We start from the raw sequence: 23,505 nt of genomic DNA, 5'->3' as shown, positions 1-23,505 counted from the left end.
TCATAAACCCACTAAAAATTTTGCAAACTTTAATTGAGTTGAGTTTGAGCTGAAAAATAGTTTAACATTGAACACAACTTGAACCTAAACTCAACTCAATTCTTAACAAGAGAAGGTGAGCCAAATTCAACTTGATTTGAGTGATCTCCAAATGATTTCAAAATTAAACATTAGTTGATATCTGTATACCTATATAAAAAAGACTATTGATAAGTTAGATTTTGGAAACAATATGCATAAGTGGGCCTACTGACCATACTCTTAAAAAGGCAAGGAAGTGAAAGCACTATAATTTCAATCTTCATTAGAGCACATGACTGAGAAGCCTATAAGTGACCCAAGATCTTACGAACATCAAATCACCATTTCAAATGAATCCAGAAATATTTGACAAACAGAATAAAATGACATCAGTTGCTTCAATTCAATCCAATCATCATTCAAGTTTGGTGTTTGAGTTTGTGTGAAGAGGGAATTAATTTGATGAAGATAATAGATATCACTTCATCAAGAATAAACAATTTACAAACTCAATGCTTGCTCTTCAAAGAACACAATACTCTCAACATGCTAGCACCAAAAAAATACATATACCCTGCTCATGCTTCAATAGCAGGCAATTAAGGATTTTTGTAATATGCCATATACCTCTCTGCCATTTGTCTTATAAAAAAATTTAAGCTCTACTTTGATGTAGAAGAGCCACTAATGTTAGGGTCTGTTTGATAGTATACAACATCTCCAATGTCACTAACAAAATGGTCTTTCTTCATGCTTCTTATCAAATCTCCAATGAGGTGAAATGGTATAGGGCTAGACTTCTTCGGCTCCCGGTAATATTTTCCGAGTACTGGCTTAGCTGCCTCAGTCTATAGATGCAACAAAAACATAAATTCAAATTATGTAACTCATGAAAATTACTATCTTTTTATTCATAAAGAGTGGAGTAGAGGAGAACTAACAGCTTCAATTAAATGATAGTGAGGGATTTGAGGAAAGAGGTGATGAATAACATGGGTTCCAATATCATGGTGGATATTATTAATCCAACCATAGTCGCGATCAAGTGTTGTAAGACCACCTCGAAGGTAGCTCCATTCCTGCACAACATAACGAAAATAAAATCGTGAAGGAAGATTATGTTCTGAAAAATTGACAGTTTCCATAATCAAGAAAGCAACTAGTTAAAGAAAATTAAACTTCCTCTTCTTAAATTAATTCAAAAGGTGGGAATACCATGTTTAGGAGAAAACTGTTTCGACGAAAACAAAATAATGTAAGAAGGGGTACCTGTCCACGATACCAAGGTAGTTTGTCTTCATGGCCATGGTGATGCAAGTATGTAACCAAATCCAACCACATAACAAAAATCTTCAATTCCAAGCAAAATTAAATTAGGGGTCTATTTTGATTAAAAAGAAGAGCAGGTCAAGTTAAGTGTCTAATGGCATTAGAAAAAGAGTTGGAATTTACCCAGTAAGGAACGACGTAAAGCTTAAGCAATTGAATCGGACCCATTACAAATCCTAAACCCACGAGCAAAGCAGCCATTGCTGTCCAACAAATTGTTGACGTTATGACATATTTTCTTTCGTTGGGGACAAACAAGTCACTGTCTGGGTGAAAGTGAGAACCAGTCTTTCCAGGACTCCTATTCCACTAAATTCGAAGAAAATGATAATCGATGTCAATTCTTCGACTAGAACTAATCACAATATTTGTCCATGTTATGGTAAAAACTGTTAGGGATAACAACTTACAAGGTAGAAAGGATATGCAAGCATTGGAAAAGGAACTGTAAATCTTAAAATACTTGTCGCAGTTTCCAAGCTCTTGTAGATTTTCTCAGGCAACTGCAAGATTCATATTAAACTTCATAGATTAGTAAATTTTTGGTAGTGTTTGATGTTCTCCTTATTCGCCCATTTCAGTGGAACCAAAATTCTACTTTTGAATCTCATGTCCTGTACTATTTTGTTCTATTTATAAAGCATATCATACATATAACAACTAATAAAAAACTAATCTTATGTTTTGACACATCGATCAAAAATTACTTTATGATATAGAGAAAATAGAGACAAAAAGATTCTCCTAAAAGCCATAACAAAGATTATCGGCTCACCGGGTGCCAAGATTCATCATTTTCAACATGGCCATGGTTTTGATGATGAGTTCTATGACTAATTCTCCTGTAAAATTCAGGATACTATAAGTTCCAAAGCTTAGAGTTAAAACATTACAAATTAGGATAAGTAAAGTAGAGAAGGTAAAAAAGAACTAAAAGAACTTCAGAAGCATACCATCCATGATATGGTACTAGAATTGAAGAATGCAGCAAATGCCCAACAACACTGTTCAGCTTGGGGTTGTTTGAAAAGCTTCCATGGCCACTGAAAGAACCAAAAGAAGCAGCAACTATAGTTATGAAGACAAACATTTGGAATCAAATTTTACCAACTAAAAAACTAATCATTGCATCTAGATTTTGTCAATGCCATTTGAGATTAGACAAATGATAAGTTAGTTGTCGACCGCATAACACAATGATATTGTTTTTTCCGGACTTGGAATCGACTGAGTACGTAAAGATTTGCAACAAACTATGATATGGACATATTTTACTTGCATCGATCTGAGTTAGAAACAAATAACAATAAGTGTAATATCTAGGCACTAATCAAATGGATGATGCAGTGACAATGTATAAACCATAAATTGGTCATACATTTTTTTCTCAATAATAATTAGAAAGATGAAATTGTGCATTACCAATCATGACCAAGAACAAAGAGACCCCAGAACATGGTCCCTTGAGCAGCCCAATATAGAGGCCAAACCAACCAGTGGTTGAGATAAGCAGCAGCAGCAGCCAATCCAAGAACCACAGCCACATCCCTCACTACATAGCTCATGGACTTCCATGGATCCTTCACCCAACAATGATTAGGAATGGCTGCTCTAATATCAGCCAATTTGAAAGGAGGTGGTGCACCTGGGTCAAATTCAGGTAATTTCTCTTCAACTCCATTTATTATCTCTCCTTCAATGGTACCAACCCTTAAAGGGGCACCCACTCTCAATTCCCAACTTCTATCTTTAACACCACAACATTGTAAAAAGCTTCTTTTTTTAGAGTTTAGATCTCCCAACCCACTGTTTGTGTTTGAAAATCTAATCTTTGATGGGTTGTTGCATGAAATGGCTCCTGTTCTGGGTCTAGGAAACAATGGTTGAAGAGGCTTTAAGCCACATTCTGATAAAAGCCAAGTTGCCATTGAAGAAGACTCAGATGAAGCTCTTAGGCTAGGAAAGTAGCCAGGTTGGATTACTTGATTAGTTCCTACCAAAAAGGTAAAATCGCACAACGCGTGAGAGAGAGATATGTGAACCAAATTAGAAAGATGCAAAAGATAAAATAGATTGGTATGTTTAAGGTATAATAACAGACTGGGTGTGTGCATGTACTTGTGTTTCAACCAGAGCCGCACGTTTGTGTTCTTCGCTCAAACAATATAATAATATGGGGCTCGGGGAAATAAAGGATCACTCGTTCTACTGGAGGCCTTGAAGATTATCTTTAAATATACAAGGTCTGGCTGACCCGATACCCACTAGATCATGATTGGACTGGAAAATGGTTGGATTTCAACAAATGTAGTGTCTACTTATTCATCATATTTGTATGTGTTATTCAATGATATACAAACTAATAACATATCTCTACACCAAATTATCATTTATTCTTTAATTTTTTTTATCATATATATATATATATATATAAATGATTATCAATATATATATATATATCATTTTATATGTTAAATTACATATTCATAATAATAAGTTGAAAAGACTATATTTAAAACGATTATGCATTATATTTAATATGGTCAAATGTTGGGGTCGGATCAGCCTTTAGATTTAGCGTTGAGTTTAGATTCAAAAAATAGCTTAATCAACATTTAGAGTCAGATAAAGACAAATCATCTCCCACCCAAACTCACTCCTAATACAAGGATACAAGTGTGCTATAAAATTGGTTTGGGCTAAAAAAAAATCTTGTTACAATTTATGAATGTTAAATTGAAACCCAAATTCCTCATGCGGAGTTGTATACTCTCGATAGCATTAAAAAGTTATTTATATTTTAAATGTTTTTTAACTCTTGTATATTGGAACTTTTTCCACACATTTACGTAGTTAGGTCATGTGTTAATAAATAAATATTACTAATATTTTGTAAACATACAATATTATTTGCAAAGAGCATGTATTATGGTATTGGTTCTTAGATATATTGAGTGAGTACATCCAAAACTAATGTAAATAAGTAGGGGTCTAATGTTGATAAAAATTATCTAAGACCATATCTTGTGTTCTCTAGTTAGTCTTTACCTCATCATACATATCCTTGATGGCTCGAATATAGGAAATTTGAACATTTTTCTTCTCTAGAGCATTCCACAAAACCTCTCTAGGCACCTTATTATACGTCTTCTCCAAATCAATGAAGATCATGTTCAAGTCATTTTCCTCCAATTAATATTTTTCCATCAATTATTTTAGCAAGTATATAGCCTCCATGGTGACCTCCCAAGCATAAAACCAAAATGATTTTTAATGATATTTATTAATATTCATTAATTTAATCCTCTCTAGTTTACACAATTTTGTATGTCGCCTTTAGTCTTATAAATAGGGATGAAGATGCTTCTCCTTCACTCGCCTACCATTTTCTAAGATACCATGATCTCATTAAACAACTATGTGAGACATCTTATGTTTTGCACTCCTAGAATCTTATAGGCCTCAATATGTATATTATATGGTCCAACCACTTTGTCATTCTCTATCATTTCCAAAGCTTCTTTCACTTCCAACCAATATTGTGAAACTCGAGCTGAACATTAAACCAAAATTGGACTAGATTTAATCAATTTAAACGATTAAATCGTCTGGTTGGACTAGATGATTTTATATATAATTAATAATTATCTATAAATATATAATAGTATATAAATATAAAGTTTTATATAATTAATATTTATATTAAAGTAACACCTCTCCATTCTTTTTGTACTAAAGTAAAATAAAATATTAGTGTAGTGTTCCTTTTTTTAAAATTTTAAGTGAACTGTCTGATTCACTTTTCGGGTTATTACAGTTTAACCAGATTTAACATGATCGAACTAGAATTTCCCCAATTCAAAGCGGTTCAAGTCGTCATTCGGTTAAGATTGCAAATCGTATTCAAGTACGGCCAACTATCGGACCGCCTGGTCCACACAACATTGCTTCCAACTCTTTAATTCTACGATAAAATATAATTTTGATACTCCTCTTTCTTATGTGCTATATCAGAAAGCAATGAATCGTGTTTATCTTTCTTCTACATCTTTGTCATTCCCCAACTTTTTTCTATTTCGTCTTTAATGCATTTCACTTGGTTTAAGTCTCTTGTCTTTCTTTTCATATCCTTTGCAACTATGTAGACATTTCTTTCCTCTCCCTTGCAACTAGAGATTTGTATAACTCATCATATGTTTTATCTTTAGTTTCACTTACTGTTTTATTGCTCTCTTTCTTAGACACCTTATATTTTTCAACTTTCAATATTTTTAAACAATGACCATGAATTATAACATTCTATATTTGTCCCACGACCATGAATTATAACATTCTATTTTTTCAAGTTTCAATATTTGTCCCACGACCATGTCCTTTGCTATCTTCCTAACTCGTTTGAACATCTTCTCCCATATATCTTTAACACTTCCTTGTATCTTCCATAACCCTTTGGTTCAAGCTTCTACGTTTCCTTCCCTTCAATTTTCATCATTTAATTGGTATAGAATGAGGCTTTTCCATTATATTTATATTTATCCATAATTATAAGATGTGAGTAAGGGTAACAATTGGATGGATTTGAATCATAATGGATAGAAAGAAAGCTATTCGCTAATCCACATGAATCCATGAAATCACATTTTTAAACTATCCAATCCATCCATATTTAATCCATCCATTCCACTCATATATCCATTTTAATGGATTGGATAGATAAATATCCAATCATTTTTTTTTTTGCACTAAAGCATTTTTTAAAGAAAAATCTTTTTAAAAATTATTATTTAATAAAGTTTTTTTTTTTTAAAATCAAAAAAATCTCAATGTTTAAATTTACTTGTGAAAGCTATAAAATGCAACAGTATAGGTGAGGTCAGAGATAATGTATTGGATAATCATGCATTTTTCTTGTGCTCAATCATGACACAAGAAAATTATATCAATCCTTATTGAAAACATTTAAAATTTGAATTTAAAAACATTTTAATGTATTGTGCAATCATGCGTTTTTCTTGTGCTCAATCATGACACAAGAAAATTATAGAATCCTTATTGAAACTTTATTAAAGAATGCTTTATAAAAAGGATAATATTGTTCAAGGAATCTTTTTGTTAGAAAGAGAGTATTTTATGTCACTGGTATCAAAACTGGTTCGTGTCGACCAGTCTAACCGGTGAACCAGTCTTAATACCGCTATTACAACATTTATATCGGTCATGTAATTATACCAGTAAAAACCAGTCACACCGACTAGTTTTCAATTCAACCGTACTGGTCATATCCACTAGTTTCATTTAAAATTATTTTTTTAATGAAATATTTTTTTTTACCAAAATATTGATATGGATGATCAACCACATAACTACTGTATTTTTTATACATCTAAAACATGGTCTACAAGATACATTTTTAACAAGTAGTGGATATACTCATAGATATGTTGGGAACCAATTTCCCTCATCTGTGTGATGCAAAATGGGCACTTACGAAAACGACAAGTGGATAAAGAAAATAGAGAAGAGTAGAAGAATAACACCAAGAATTTTAACGTGGAAAAACCCCCTCAATGTGAGAAGGAAACAACCACGGGACCTAGTCCAGAAAATATCTCCACCATAGAAAGTAAGATTACAATATTTGATTATCTCTTACAAAAAGGATAACACTCAATCTCACCCAAAAGGATGAAAATACAAACTCTCTCTAGTATCTCACTAGGAATACAAATCTCACACTATGTGGATAAACTCTCTTACTTTCTCTCTATGATGTTGTTTCTCACCTGCTTGTTGTATATCTTCCTCACAAGTCTCCTATATATTGTGAAGGGGAGGAGGGCTTCATCGTTAAGACATAATGGATGATTAATTGTTGTCATACTTTTCAAGACACTTTGAAAAGTGCTATTCCAACTTTCTAAGTTGGACTTCATAATTCTCAAGAGTCAAGGAATAATTCCAAGACTTTGGAATAGCCATCATTGAATGATTCAATGGTTCATCTACCAAGATTCATTGGTTTTGCTTCCACATCAATTAGGAAGGATTCCCAATAAATCTCCCCCTTCCTGAATTAATTGATGGGTATCACCAGTCCTGCACCTCTGCAACAGTCTGTTAGCTTCTTGAGTGAAACTGTCTTGGTCATCATGTCGGACCAGTTGTCATCTGTATGAATTTTCTCTAGGTGCAACTCACCATCCTCCAAAGCATTTCGTGTCCAATGGTAACGATAATCAATGTGCTTTGTTCGAGAATGAAACGTATGATTCCACTTTGGTTGTCACAGTGCAAAACATATCTATCTTGGACATGACCCAACTCATGCAAGATGTTTTTCATATATTTTATCTTCTTGCCAGCTTCAGATGCTGCAATATATTTCCCTTCAGTTGTTGATAATGCAACACATCTTTGTAACTTGGATTGCCAAGATACAGCTCCCCTGCAAAGGTAGTTAGATAAGCTGATGTTGATTTTCTGGAATCTACGTCTCTAGCCATGTTAGCATTTGTTTATCCTACTAATATAGGATCTTCATTACCAAAACATAAACATCTTTTGGTAGTTCCCCTCAGATATCTCAATATCCACTTTACTGCATTCTGATGCTCTTTGCCGGGATTGGACAAGAACCGACTCACAACTCCAACTGTGTGGGCAATATTTGGTCTTGTACAAATCATAGCATACATTAGGCTTCCTACCACAGAGGAATAAGGCATTCTGCTTATTTCTTTCCTTTCTTCATCACTAGTTGGACATTGCATTGCTGTTAACTTGAAATATTCAGCAAGTGGAACACTGACAGGCTTTGCCTTATCCATGTTGAATCTCTTGAGAACTTTCTCAATGCACTTCTCTTGTGATAGACATAACAACTTCTTGGAACAATCTCTGATTATCCTTATTCCAAGGATCTGCTTTGTAGGACCCAAGTCTTTCATAGCAAAAGACTTGCTTAAAGCATTCTTCAAACCATCAATCATAGTCTTGTCATGCCCAATGATTAACATATCATCAACATATAAGAGGAGAATAATTAAGTTTCCATCTTCATACCTTTTAATGAATACACAATGATCACCAGTTGTCTTCTTGAAACTTTATTTGGTCATGAATGATTCAAACTTCTTGTACCATTGTCTCGGGGCTTGCTTTAGACCATATAAACTCTTATTCAGACGACACACTAAGTGTTGCTTGCCTGATTCTTCATAACCTTCTGGTTGCTCCATATAGATTTCTTCTTTGATGTCTCAATGTAAGAAAGTTGTTTTGACATCAAGTTGTTCAACTTCTAAGTCTAGGCTAACTGCTAGACCCAATGCTACTCTTATGAAGGAATACTTCACCACTGGTGAGAATATCTCATCAAAATCAACTCATTTCTTCTAATTGCATCCTTTCACAACAATCTGAGCTTTGTACCTTGGTTTTGAGCTTCCTTCTTCAACTTTAAGCCTATAAACCCATTTTTTTCCAAGGCTTTTCTTCCTTTGGGAAACTCCACCGGATCATAAGTGTGGTTCTCATGTAACGAGTTCATCTCATCTTCCATGGCTTTAATCCACTCTTCTTTATCAGATGTCTGCATAGCTTCTGAGAAGTCTTCAAGTTCACCATTATCTGTCAGAATGATATAATCTTCTTCAGGATACTTTGAATAAGGTATTCTGCCTCTTCCGGAGCGCCTCAGTTCAACTCGCATATGATGCTCTACTAGCTTGGGTTCTTGATGCATTTGTGTGTCTACCACCACTTCATCATGATCTGACTCTTCATTAATTTGGTCAAGTTCTGTGTGAGCAAGATCTGACTGTTGGTCTATCTGTTCTAGATTTATCTGATGATCAAGATCTGTCTGTTGAGGAATCTCTCCCCCTGAATCAATGCGAACTTTGGACTTGCACTAGCTTTTCTTCTGAACATCTTTGATCATTTGATGCTCAAAGAACACAACATCTATGCTTCTCACAATTTTCTTGTTTATTGGATCCCATAGTTTGTACCCAAAATCATCTTTTGGAGACCCAAGGTAAATGCACTCCTTGGTCTTAACATCCAACTTCTTTCTCTCATCTTTTGGAATGTGAACGAAGGCTCTACATCTGAATACTCTCAGATGGTTGAAGGATGCCTTCTTCTTGTACCATACTTCTTCTGGAATTTCTTCGTTCAGCGGTCTTGAAGGTGTTCGATTTATGAGATCCACTGCAATCTTCACTGCTTCACCCTAGAAAGACTTGGGGAGATTGACATCTTGAAACATGCATCTGATCTTCTCTTCAATTGTGCGGTTCATCCTCTCAACTACTCCATTCAACTGAGGAGTCTTTGGTGGTGTCTTCTCCAGTTTGATACCAAAAGCCTTATAGTAGGCTTCAAATGGACCACAATACTCTCCACCATTGTCTGCTTTCAGACACTTCAACTTTTTCCCAGTCTCACGTTCTACTAGTGCATGGAACTCTTTGAATGCTGATAGTACTTGATATTTGCTTTTCAACAAGTACACCCATACTCTTCTCGAGTGATCGTCTATGAATGTAACAAAGTAGTAGGCTCCTCCAAGAGATCTTTCAGATGGTGCACAAACATCTAAATGCACCAATTCAAATACTTCATCTCTCCATGAAGGATTGTTTGTTCTTTGAAAATTGACTCTATGTTGTTTACCATAAAGACAATCAGTACAAGAATCTAAAATCTGACATAGAAGATGGTCTTTGGCAAGCACCTGAAGTGCCTTCTCACTCATTTGCTCCAATCGCCTATGCCAAAGATCTTTGGAGTCAGTAGCAACATTTGCTTCTCTAGAATAAATTCCTCCTTGCATAATGTACAAGATCTTTCTTTTGAGCCTCTAGCAATGACTAGGTTGCCTTTTGCTAGTTTCCACTTTCCAGCACCAAAGTGGCTTACAAAACCAGCATCATCCAACTTACCCATTGAGATAAGGTTGAGACGCATATCTGAGACATGTCTCACCTCCTTCATTATAAGCTTTTCTCCTGTGTCTGTTAGCAACACAATATCACCAATTCCTGCAATCTTGCTAGTAACATGGTTTCCCATTTTCAAATTACCATAATCACCTTTCTTGTAGTTTGAGAAGAAACATTCATGTAGACTTACATGGAAAGAAGCACTAGAGTCAACGATCCAAGCACAATCACCGTATGCAACATTTAGGTAATTGTCTTCTCCAATGAGGAGAACATCATCATCTGCAGCGACGGCTGTGGTAGATTTATGACCATTTTTCCTTGGAACAACTAAATCTTCATGGACATTTTCAGCTTTATGGTCTCTCTTCAGGGACCTGCATTCAGATCTTTTATGTCCTTCTTTACTACAATAATAGCATGTTATTGACCTCATGCGAGATTGAGAGCGACCTCTGAATTTGCTTTTGCTTCTTCCACGAGATCCATTCCACCTATGATTTTCACTTCTTCCACGTCTCTCCACAACATTTGCTTCAGAATGGAATGATGTACTTCGTTTTTTCCTTCTGGATTCTTAATTCAATAGACTGTCTGACACAGTGTCCATTGAGACCTTCTCATCGGGGACTGAGTTGCTGAGCGTGACCACCAGTGTATCCCAGCTTTCAGGCAACAAACTCAGTAGCAAAAGTGCTTGTAGCTCATCATCTATCTTCATGTCTATCTTTGTCAATTGATTAACAAGACCCTTTAATGAATTCAAGTGCTCTATCATGCTCTGACCATCTCTGTAGTCGAGTTTCACCAGTCTTCTAACAAGAGATGCTTTATTTCTAGGAGTTTTCTTTTGAATCATAGATTCAAGTTTCAACCACAACTCATAAGCATTTGTATATGTGGAAACATGCTCAAACAAAGTTTTATCAATATACTTCCAAATCATTGCAACAACTTTTCGATTCGAAACCTCCCAATCTCTGTCACCCTTATCATCTAGCTTATATTTGCAAGAAATAGGCTCATGCATATTCTTACAGTATAAATGATCCTCCATCATGGGCTTCCAATAGGAATAGTTGTCAGCTGTCAACTTGAACATATCTCCATCAAATGAGATATTAGCGGCTCATTCCATCTTGGACTACACTGGCTAAGCTCCCCAAATGAACCTGGGAGCTCTGATACCACTGTTGGGAAATTCAGAACCAATTTCCCTCCTCTGTGTGATGCAAAATGAGCACTTGCGGAAGCGGCAAGCGGATAAAGAAAATAGAGAAGAGTAACACCAAAAATTTTAACATGGAAAACCCCCTCAATGTGATAAGGAAACAACCATGGGACATAGTCTAGAAAATATCTCCACTATAGAAAGTAGGATTACAATATTTGATTCTCTCTTACAAAAAGGATAACACTCAATCTCACTCAAAAGGATGAAAATACAAACTCTCTCTAGTATTTCACTATGAATACAAATCTCACACTATGTGGATAAACTCTCTCACTTTCTCTCTGATGTTGTTTCTCACTTGCTTATTGTATCTCTTCCTCACAAGTCCTTATATATTGTGAAGGGGAGAATGCTTCATCATAAAGACATAGTGGATGATTAATTGTTGTCATACTTTTCAAGACACTTTGAAAAGTGCTACTCCAACTTTCTAAGTTGGACTTCATATTTCTCAAGAGTCAATGAATAATTCAAAGACTTTGGAATAGCCATCATTGAATGATTCAATGGATGGTTCATCTATTAAGATTCATTGGTCTTGCTTTCACATCAATTAGGAAGAATTCCCAACAAAATATTCATTGGATATAATGAATGAATTTAAATTAATACATTATTAATATTATACATTGGATTATATTCATTTAAATTTATTAACTCTAATGAATTGATTTGGATAGATTATGTATTATGAATAATTTTGTAAATATGTATGTGAGATTATAATGTTGTTTCTAATAAATTAACTGTGACAACTTTAATTTATTAAAAAAAATATGAACCAAAAAGTCTTCTACTTCTCTATTTTTGGAATAGCATCATCACAAAGCATTGAAACACGGCTCCAAATTCATGGACAACATAAAATTCCAAAACAACATTTTACCTTTGATATCAAATTTCCCATAATCTCCCCAAAAGCCAAAAATATAATACATCAGATTAATCCAAAGCTCCCTCTTTCCATCTTCTTCTTCCAATGGATCGAACTCAAATACTTCTTATTGGGTTACCAATCTTCCTTTTCTGTTCTGACATTTTTAACCTTTTCACTATTCCATCACCACCTCCCAAACCAACCCATCACCCTTCAATCCACCCCATACCTCAGCCTCAGTCTCGATCACATTTTCAACAACCCCTTGAATTCCCATTACAGGTTTATTTTTTTATTTTTTATTTTTTATTTTTAGATCCCTTAATTTTTCTATTCAAAATTATGTTTTTATTTTTCTCATTTTGTTATATTCTTTATAGAATTTCTAATATGTTTTGTTTCATTGCAGAAACAAAGTGGCATTGGCCTGAATGGAGTTGGCGTCACTGTCAACATTGACTTCTGCACTTCATGTTCTTATAAGTTTGTTTAATTTCTTATGTTTAACTTTGATCTAATTGTTTTATTACGTTGAGTGGTTCTCATTTAATATAAGATATAGCTAAATGCTCAGGAAGACTAAAAGGTCAAGAGTTAGCTACACTTGTTGAGATGAATAGTCACACATCCCGAAAGGGATTAGTTCATTTGCCATAGGTGAATGATACCCTTGATATTACCAAAATGATATAAAATTAGTGGCCTAGGGCACGAGGCTCGCAGTTATTGGGTTCTATATAACATATATGACAAAATTTAGAAGCATTTCTTTATCTACTTCAGATTGCCATTTTCAACATGAACTTAACATGTATATTAAATATTCAATAAAAAGATAAGATGTATATTCATTGTTATACCAAGTTTTTTAGTAATATATATTGGTTCATCGAAAAAGATAATGCACTGATTTATTTATTTTTGGCCAATTCTTGATACTGAAAAGGAGATGATGAAGAAATGAATGTAAACAAATGCAAAATCGGATAATTTAATAAATTATTTGTGTGTGTGTGGCTGCTAAACTAAGCAAACTCATGATTCATGTATAAATACTATCTTGTGTTATTGTTGTTTAAAGCACACCATCTATTACCATTTAATTATCTCTTGGTATCTCTCTCAGTTAGATCTATTTGTTCAATGATTATTATACTGATATATGGAGAACATGTTTTCTTATTAATATGTTTGAAGTATATTTAAATTCTTACGTTTCATTTTAGTGGCATTGTGTTTGTGCTTGATACAAAACTGAGAATTTGTCAATTCCTCCATTGATCCTGTTCAAAAGTTTTTATATCGAAATTATAATGCTAGATATTTATATTGGTAATAATATTTATCTTTCAACAGAAGTATGAGAGTTAAACTAGAGCTGTAAATAGCTAATTTCCAAAAAAGTTGCTAAATTCATCCTTAATTTGTTTAATTTGTAGAATCCATATATTTTCGAGAAGAACAATTCTCAATCTATCTTGCGTAATTTCCATGACTTTTGTTGCAGGGGAACTGCAGTAACGGTTAAAAACATGCTGGAATCTGTGTTTCCAGGGATTACTGTTATTTTGGCTAACTATCCACCTCCACTTCCAAAGCGCATTCTTAGCAAAGTAGTACCAGTGGCGCAATTTGGAATTGTTGCAATTATAGCAGCAGGTGAACAGATCTTCCCTAGACTGGGAATGACACCACCGGCATTCTACTATTCCTTGCGTGCCAATAGGTTTAGAAGCATCGCAAGCACTTGGCTTCTTGGAAATTTCCTTCAATCCTTCCTACAAAGTTCGGGTGCTTTCGAAGTATATTGCAATGGTGACTTGGTAAGTCCCTGGTTAGTGCAGGCATTTAATTGAGTGTCTTATGCCGACGATGGGGTGTATGTCCTTAACTGCTAGGAGGAAACTCTGAAATTTGTTAAGTTATATGGAAGCATATTGCAGATATGAACTAACAATTTGAAGCATATGTGTGAATTTTCTATACCATCCAGTTCACATGTGTGATCCTTTAACATTTGATATTTTCATAACTCTTATATCATATTGCTTCTTTGGACATTGTAGATATTTTCCAAGCTGAAGGAGAACAGATTCCCTGGTGAAATTGAGTTGAAGGAACTTGTTAGCAGAAGATTAGGTAATACTAGATATGGCAATGGTATTGAAGGTGTTGTCTGGCCCTAGATTCGTCCAACAATAGTTTATTGCCAGAGATACCGAATGCTAATCGGAGATTAGATTCTGACGATAATGCAAGACACAATTTGGGATGATATAGAATTCAGATAAATATTTACTACTTGCTTAATATGTTATACACACTGTTAGATAGTAAGTGATTGAGCAAGCATTGGTTTTACGTTGTCCTTTTCTCTGCAGTTCTCACTTTTGAAGCCACTTGCTTTTCATTTAGAAGAAGAAGAAAATATCAAGATTACATAATAGTTTGAGATAAAGTAATGAATGGTAACAATATATGTATGCTCTTTTCTTGTATTGATAAACAAGAAACTAAACATTGGTTCCAACTTGGTTTAAGAGGAAAAGGCTCATGTGAGGTTGCTTAAGTTGAAATGCTAGGAAAACTTGTTCAAGTTTCTAAAGGAAAGGTTTCAGTACATATCATTATTCCTAAACATGTTCTTGATTAGAAGATTAGTGATACTTGTATTGTTCCTTTATTCACAAAGGGGAACAAACTAAATTGGTGGTTCCAACTGAGTTTAAAAGGGAAAAGCTCATGTAGCCACTTGAGTGGAGATGGAGTCATTTGTACAGTTTTATGAAGGGTAGGATTTGTGTAATTATCATCACTCTTAACAATATGTACTACACAAAGATGGCTACATACTTTCATGAAACAAGACAGATTACATTTCTCCTGTTTATAATTGAGGACAATTTTCCACTTGATTTTATTTCATTCTATCTAACATTACCAACGAGATGAAGGTCTAATGGTGTAAGGTCTTATTGGATCATTAGGTTTTATAGTAAACCAAATGTTTAATTTATGAGAGAACATTTATTAAGAGGAGTAGTCACGCATTCAGTTAAGTGAATCTATGAATAATAGAGAGGATAACGCCAATATCGGATGAAAGAAGATAAATAATTTAAGGTTTGAGATTCTCTCGAGTTATTAAGGAAAAAAAGAAAGTATAGAATCATGAATAATGGACAATAAAGTCTTATCTTATTTGATTGGCTAAGAACAATGTGCAATAGAAATTTGGCATACTACAAAAAATACTAACATGAGATGCTTAGGGTGGAGATTTAAAAAATGGAGTAATAAGAAGGTTGAGAATTTGAGTCTCACCACTATAAATATTAAATACTAGACTATCAAGAAAATACTACAAAAATAAAAACTAAAAGCTGAAAGCCAAATACAAAATAAAAAAATAGAAAAAGAAACATATGTAGTCCAATGTTCACTACACTATGAAAGCCAATGATGATTTTGGAAAAAGACCATGTTGGAATGGAAGCCCAAAATGAGCATAAAGAAATAAAATAATGTTGGAGGAGACAGTATTTACTTGAGCTTTTTGATCTATTGATATATACTATATTATAGATATCTAAACTACAATAACATAACAAAAAATGGGGATGTAGCTCAGATGGTAGAGCGCTCGCTTAGCATGCGAGAGGTACGGGGATCGATACCCCGCATCTCCACTGTTTTTAGTTTTGTTTCATTTTCTGATGATATCCTTATAAACCAAACAGTGGGCAGAGAAATTTTGGCAAAATGCATGAATGAGAGAATACCTATATCCATGTCAATACATTTCTATAATAAATCTAATCTAAATCCATGTCACCTTCTCTTACTCTTTTTTCTTATCCCTTCTCTTGTCACTTTCTCTCTCTCTCCAATCTTGACAATCCTTTTTTCTTTGATTCTAGGTCTTCTTAGTTCATTTGATTTTCTTTTCCTGCGTTTTTTTCTGCTTCTTTACTTGGTTTTATTATGTCGTCCTAATTTCAATTTCACATGGATTCATTTCTAGTTTGATTTTAGGATCTAATATTCTAAACATAGTAATGTATATACATAGAAAGTAACTGACGTGAGAAATGAAGGTTATCATGAGAAAATAAGAATAATTAACATTGGATCTAATTTTAATTGTGTAAACTAAAAGATAAATGCGTCACATTTCTCTTCATCAGTAAATTCAATAAGGATAGTAATAGAATAATGTTCCTTAATCATTATTGCTAATGTTTGCACGAATATTACACTTCTACCATTACCCACTTTAATGAGTCATGTACTCTTATGCTCTGTTATTTTTTAATATGAATTATATTCAAATTGGATAAACCATAGTTTCCGTCCATGAAGTTTAAGTGCAAATTGTATTAGTCCGTGATTTTAGGTGATGAAGTAAGAGTTCATAGATTTAAATCATGGAAACAACATATGTATATGTGGACACGATAGGTAGAAGCTTTGAGCATTTTGGCAGTCCCTTCAAGTTATCATCAAGGACTAACATGACTAATACTTACCATTTGAAGGATTAATAGCATAATTTCCTGCACTTATACTAACTGTCTCTTGCTTTCACAATTTCAGTGATTAAAATGATATTTTACCATTTATATTGTTATCTTGCAATGTTCACATTATGAAGCACTGTTTGGAGATCTTCCCTTTGTTTGGTCAATGCAACAAACATCTCATCCAGTCTTTGATGAGGGATGAATCCAAGATATAGACAAATGCAGAATACTGATTTTGATGTGTTCTTTGAATGGAACAGAATACTGACACTTGAACTTATTTCAATTGTAATGTCGAGATTTCGATATATAGTAGTACTACAACAATAACCATCCCTTTTCTCACATGGTAGGATTGGCAAGGATTAATGTCCTTTCAATCGTTCATTAGTCAAATGTATATACTAGTTATATCAAGACAAAGTCCATCTTTATTCGAATTTGAAATCATGCTAAGTTCTAAGCCATAGCAAGGAAGACCAAAAGTGATGCAGAATGAGCAATAATGAGCACTCTGAAAATCAACTTCAATAACACGTCTTCTTATACATGTTTTTATTATTCATATAAGAAGGAACTATGGAAAACAACAATATGGGCACATAAAAGTAGCAAATGGTGACCATAGAAGACATTGAGAGAGACTTCAATTTTAACTAGAACTGGTTGCTTTAAATTGCACCTTCTGCAATAAGGGATTATTGGAAACAGCAGTTGAAAGAACCACAGATGGGTTCTTCTTCTGAATTTCCATGGTGATCATTGGGTCCATAGTCCTTCCATTTAGAAAATTAGAGTACCAAACAGCAGAGAGCTTAGGTTGTCTCCTGAAGGTTGGATCATTCAGATCTATGTAATGTAGACCATAACTTGATTCATATCCTCCTAGTAACTCGAACACATCCAAGAATGACCATACAAAATAACCTCTTACATTTACTCCATTCCTTTCAATGTGACAAGAATAATGGAAAAGATGGTCAGCAAAGAAAATATGCTAAAGGAAATTCTAAAATGAAGATCTTGTTAAGCTGTATTTGGCTTTTATAAAGTGAGAGTACATATTTGATGTAAAGTGAGAGTACATCTTGTTAAGTTGTTTTGCAGCTTAGTAGTCCTCCAAAATAACATCGCGGCTGAAATTAAAGCCGCATCAACAACATATTTTTGCGATTTTATGCAATTGCGGTAAACGCAACGTAATTGCGATCTAACTGCAATTTAAAACATTGTATCTTCGAAACATCCCTAATTGGAAGTGAAAATAAAAGTACCTCAGTGTATCAGGTATGCTCCCAATGTAATCATGCATGGACTTCACCCTTGACCAATCTTCCAATGATGAATTCCGATGTGTTTGTTGACCTGTGAAGTTAAAAGATCTATCATACCACTTGGACGATTGTTTTTATAATAGGGATAGGAGGGAAACCTTTGAAATGTTGATTCAGGGCACAAGGTGATAGATATATGTTATCAATAAAAAATTAAAATTACATTGTTTTGAGGGAGACAAGAGATAGAGATGCATACCATTTTCATGAATGTAAATTGGAATATTTCCATAAGTGTTCCTCAATGAGTCAAGCAAGCCATGCAATGCCCAGGGTACAATTGGAAACTAAACTAACAAGGTAGTTAGTGTAAACATCCCCATGCTTTAAAGAATAATAAGAGCAACAACATATTCCTACTCTATTCTTACCTCGTCTGTAGATGTACTATTTCCAAAGACAGCTACAACCCGAAACAACAAATAATAGTTGTCTCAGTTCCTCAAAACTTGAAGATAAAACAAGTGTATATAAGATTATAAGAGTAAACATAGAAGTATAGCCTTGAGTTATCAACAAATAGTGCTAATGATTATGTTAGGAAAGATGGATGTAATATGATAGATGAAAGAAAGAAAATGGTTGTCTCATTTAGGAAACTCAATCTTGGATTTGAATATTAAAAGCATATTGCATTTTTATACAAGGGTAGGGTCTATGTGTGTATGAGATATGAGACATGTTTACATGTAAAAGAAATTTCCATCAGGGTGAGTGAGTCCATGGATTGCCAAAGATGATCTAAGAATTAGAACTATAAAATTAACAAGTACCAACATTGGAAAAATCGTAAAGTTCTTAGTGGAAATTAAAATCACAAATGTTGACATGTAATCTCACTAAATCAACATTTTAAATTGTGGTTATGTTGTGTTCATCGCAATTGTTAAATATTGCGAGAAAAAACAATTAATGCGACAACAATTGTGCTCATGATGTCTTTTGGAGATTCCCAAAACCATATTATTGTTATTGCAATTGCAGTTACGAAGTGAAATTAAAATCAAGAACTTACTATGGCAGCAAATAAATTAGAGAAAATTATTCCAAATAAAAAAAAATGCAAGTTCATAGTGTTTAGGATGAGATCTCATAGAATAAAGAGATATTAATATGTAAGTTACTTTTTAAACCTCCATATAGAATTGGTTGTGACAAAAAATGGTTGGCTTAGAAAATATACTTACGTTGAAGTTCCACACCCACATCTGCTGTGTAATCTCTATCATTTATCTGCAGGCTGTCAGGGCTGTCCTTCACATAAAATGAGAAGTAATAATTTATTCCTAGGTAGTCAATTGAGCTCTTAACCAGATTGGATTCACTTTTGCTGAATAAAGGAAGCCTTGAACCAACATTCTTTTTCATTGTATCAGGGTATTCTCCAAAAGTAAAAGGACTCAGATACCTGCAATAACAAAGCATAGATGAAAACAAGTCTAGAAACTAATGCCCAACTATAAAGAGATATCACTACCAAAGTCTCGCTTACCATCCAAGATAGAAATCTTGGGCCCTTTTAGCAGCACTTATATCTTCACTACTATTTGTGAGAGGAAAAAAGCCAAAAGTAAGGATATTAAACCCAATAAATCCATGCTGTCTGTCCTGCATTGCATGTACCGGAGATTGTTTTCAAAACAAAATAATGTAATGATTATTATCCTCTTTAATATCATATCATAATTATCACCTTATATAATATCTTCCATAATTATGTTACTAGTGTTTGATAGACTTGTTAGTTTTGGAGTAAAAGTGTGAATTTGTTGGAGCATGATTGGTTAAGAATGGATAATTTAAGACTTTATAAGTATATGGACCTATAGACCTAATGGTTTAAGGTTTTGGGTCAAGATGTTGTGTGAGGTCTGCTTATTGGATGCTTATGTGTAAATCTCCATTGTAAACAAATAAGAATGGTGTTACCTGATACTTTTTCCTATACAAGTTTGATGCTGATGCATGTGCTAGCAACATATGATGGGCTACCAAATATGGCTCAGATGATGAATTGCCCCCAGAGCAGTTATATATTAAGGATTGTGCAGAGGAAGGAGAACAACGTTGAGGTGGTAGGAATCCAACATCATAGCCCCCAATTGCAAACACATTTCCTTCGTTGACTGTGGTCCAATATTTAACTCTATCACCAAACTCTCTGAAGCATACATCTGCATATGCTGTGAAGTCTTTTCTGTAATATGTAATATGTTAACTACAGAAAGAATGTTTTCCTCTTTTGTGCTAGATGCAATTTGTTTGAACTCATATTTGAAATAATAAGGTGATACAGAGTCAGATACTTGAAGTTTAGGAACCATACACAATTCTTCGGCTAATCCATCCTTCATATTCATCTTCAAGTGCTTGTGGTAGGTCCCAGTGTACTAATGTAACATGAGCTTGGATTCCTACAAGGTGCAGAAAAATAGACAAGAATAAATATGTATCAGCATGAAACTTGCAAGAATTTCTCTTAGGTGTTAATTAAACGTTAAAAGGTAAATGTAGCTTGCAAAAGAACCTTGGCTTATTAGTTCATTGATAAGGTTGTTATAATATTGTAATCCCTTAGGATTGACTGTCCCTCTACCATCTGCAAACACATTAAAATCAAAGTCAAGCTACAAAATAACATAACAACTTGCATGAAACTAAAGTTTTAGATGCTATGCGCAATGCACCAGAATCAAACAAAGTGGATGGTGACATTATTTTACACACTAGTTCTTATCCTAGAATTATCAGCTACCTATATGTCCCTGGTCACATAGAAGAATCTCTCATTTGTAACATATGTGTGATTGTACCTGGAATGAGTCTTGACCATGATATGGAAAATCTGTATGCATCTAATCCCATTTTGGCCATGAGTTGGACATCTTCCTGCAAGAAATGAATGTATATACATATTTATATAATAATAATATACAAATAAATACAAGGAAGACCTTTATGTTAGAAAGATTTTTAGGTACAGATCAGTTAAAACCACTCTCATAAATATGTTAAATATGAGACAGTTGCTATTCACAGGGTCATGGTATATACATATATAAAGACTCTTCTTGTGAATGTATATACCACATCTACTAACCTTGTACTTGTGATATTGATCGCATGCAGTATCTGCATTACCTGGGTACATGTTTGCTGCAAAATTTAATTGAAATGGGGAAATTCATTAGTGGTTGTAATTAAGAGGAATTTTCAACATGTCTCATTTTACTTTGTAACAAAGCTAGAGGAATTTTAGCAACATGATTGTTTCAAAGCATTCTTGGTTATAGGTGATCCGCTTAGTCACATATGAGCCCCATCCCGATCATAGTGTTACTGTGTTGCAACCACTTATCAATAGCATGAATTTATTCTAAAATTTTATCTTAATGCAGATACAAATCTTTGATCATCAATATATTTTATCAACAGAAACCCATTGAGTACATGGAATTCTCAAGTTCATTGTCATTTTTTTCTTTTATCAGTATGTTATTACATATGACAAGAGATTCAATGCTTATCTTTTCAGGGTATAAGTATTTTTCCTTTACTACAATCAAAATCCAATGTTGTAGTTCCTATTCTTTTGTACAAATTAACTTTCAATTTATGTATGGACAGAAAATCAGATAAGATATTTTGTAAGAAAAACCTCTTGCACTGTTTTTTATGGTAACTAAAACAACTTAAAGTAGGACAGCAAGAATATTTGGCAATAACAGGAAGTAAGATCTAAGCATTTATTTCATCATGAAAGAGTACTTAGTTTTTCTAGAAACCTATAATATACTGTCCCACTTTTTATCTCACCTCCATGTGTCAGAAAGTTGACCAGAAAAATATTTAACAGTTGCAATTTTAACTTAAATAATTTTTTTTAACCAATCACATATGATAATACATAAAGTGGTACAAAAAATGGGACAACATATATATATTCCCCATAACATGACCTAGTACACGCTAGGTAACAGATATCAGACAAGGATTATGTCTTATTTCAATCCTAGTGGTCTCACAAACACACTTGGGTTTATTTCCAATTTGGTTGTTGGAAGGTAATAAAGATAAGAGAAAGACTCTAAATATAATAAAAATATGTTTTAAAATACATATTTTAAAATACTAAAATCTTTCATTTCCCTTTCTTCTTTTCCAAATCCAACAAAGTAAAAATACAATAAAAATATGAACTAAAAACAAATCATTGTAATTGAATAAATTAATATAAATGAACACTTAATAAAAAAATCTGATTGATAACTGATAAAAAGGGACAAACTATTTAATCATTAACCTAAGTTGAGATTAAGAAAACCAAAAACTAAAAATGCCACTATTGAAAGAAATAAAGGATAGATGAGAGTAAATAAATTAGGAAAGAGCACCATTGCCAGCATGTGCGAAGGTATCCCATATGCTTGGCTTCCTGCCATCTTCAATTGCTGCTCCTTCAACCTTTCACATAATTTCAATTACATGATTTAATAGTATTAGTAAAAGAATAAAAATATCCCTAGATTGACCAAAGAGAGGGTTCGATTCCTGAGAACGACATTCGTTAGAACTAGAGATGTAGAAGAGGAGGAGAACCATATTAGTTCCTTATTCATAGGGTAAGAAATACTATTGGTTACACAACAAGTATATAGTAACACACACATGAAACTATAAATATATTGTTCATATATAAAACTAGAGATGTAGAAGAGGAGGAGAACCTGATAAGCTGATGTTGATGCACCAAACACGAAGTGAGGTGGGAAATCATCTCTACTCAAAGCATCACCAAAAGGGACTAAAACCAATACTAGGAGAACAAAGACCTTCATTGACATTATTATTATTCTTCTTGACAATTATGCATAGAAGGAGGTACGTGTTAGAATATTTAATCACATATGTGTGTACTATACATACATTATATATATGACCTTATTAACCACACAAAGAAAAAGGAGGAACCAGAGCCTCTTCAAATTCCGCCTTCTCTATTCTATTGGTCTAAACAGAATCAATATTTAAAGTAATTAAGAAGTACATCTTTTTGTAAACCAATGTATTATTATTGTTAATAAACTTATCGTGTATGACCACCTCTAGTAAGTATGTTCTAAAGAATCAAATTTTAACAATTTAGATTCAGTAAAACGTTACAAAATTGTTTTTAAATATGAGAAAAATATTTATTATTATAATTTTTATATTGTCATTATATTATTCATTATTTATA

The 23,505-nt window shown here is 33.6% G+C and overlaps 3 protein-coding genes and 1 non-coding gene across 8 annotated transcripts; 2 read left to right on the top strand and 2 right to left on the bottom strand.

Annotated features, from left to right (window-relative positions):
• On the bottom strand, nucleotides 369-3,439 carry LOC109361525 (omega-3 fatty acid desaturase, chloroplastic-like). 5 transcript variants are annotated; one of them, XR_002109303.1, is made up of 11 exons: nucleotides 3,333-3,439; nucleotides 2,773-3,286; nucleotides 2,304-2,393; nucleotides 2,126-2,192; nucleotides 1,761-1,853; nucleotides 1,474-1,659; nucleotides 1,291-1,371; nucleotides 963-1,100; nucleotides 655-869; nucleotides 587-620; nucleotides 369-537 (listed from the first exon to the last, which is right to left on the bottom strand). XR_002109303.1 is itself a non-coding variant. In XM_019607001.1 (10 exons), exons 2-9 carry the CDS (start codon nucleotides 3,276-3,278, stop codon nucleotides 684-686), a joined length of 1,347 nt encoding a protein of 448 aa, XP_019462546.1. In that variant the 5' UTR covers nucleotides 3,279-3,286; nucleotides 3,333-3,439; the 3' UTR covers nucleotides 369-620; nucleotides 655-683. The 5 variants fall into 5 exon arrangements, 3 of the variants coding, with proteins under 3 accessions (XP_019462546.1, XP_019462544.1, XP_019462545.1); XR_002109302.1 differs by having other exon boundaries at nucleotides 585-869; XM_019607001.1 differs by having other exon boundaries at nucleotides 369-620.
• LOC109362426 (selT-like protein) lies at nucleotides 12,340-14,771 on the top strand. Its single transcript, XM_019608210.1, has 4 exons — nucleotides 12,340-12,691; nucleotides 12,819-12,892; nucleotides 13,917-14,232; nucleotides 14,476-14,771. The coding sequence occupies exons 1-4, from the start codon at nucleotides 12,512-12,514 to the stop codon at nucleotides 14,593-14,595; spliced, it is 690 nt and encodes a 229-aa protein (XP_019463755.1). The 5' UTR covers nucleotides 12,340-12,511; the 3' UTR covers nucleotides 14,596-14,771.
• On the top strand, nucleotides 16,026-16,098 carry TRNAA-AGC. The gene has a single exon. It is a non-coding gene; the product is annotated as a tRNA-Ala (tRNA).
• LOC109362424 (beta-glucosidase 11-like) lies at nucleotides 17,480-23,172 on the bottom strand. Its single transcript, XM_019608208.1, has 13 exons — nucleotides 22,994-23,172; nucleotides 22,661-22,730; nucleotides 21,367-21,422; nucleotides 21,080-21,155; nucleotides 20,794-20,865; nucleotides 20,593-20,680; nucleotides 20,196-20,463; nucleotides 19,759-19,874; nucleotides 19,454-19,674; nucleotides 18,638-18,669; nucleotides 18,466-18,553; nucleotides 18,207-18,297; nucleotides 17,480-17,879 (listed from the first exon to the last, which is right to left on the bottom strand). Exons 1-13 carry the CDS (start codon nucleotides 23,108-23,110, stop codon nucleotides 17,585-17,587), a joined length of 1,590 nt encoding a protein of 529 aa, XP_019463753.1. The 5' UTR covers nucleotides 23,111-23,172; the 3' UTR covers nucleotides 17,480-17,584.

The sequence above is a fragment of the Lupinus angustifolius genome, chromosome LG12, assembly GCF_001865875.1.
Source record: "Lupinus angustifolius cultivar Tanjil chromosome LG12, LupAngTanjil_v1.0, whole genome shotgun sequence".
NCBI lineage: Eukaryota > Viridiplantae > Streptophyta > Magnoliopsida > Fabales > Fabaceae > Lupinus > Lupinus angustifolius.
This window is presented reverse-complemented; position numbering and strand designations above follow the sequence as displayed.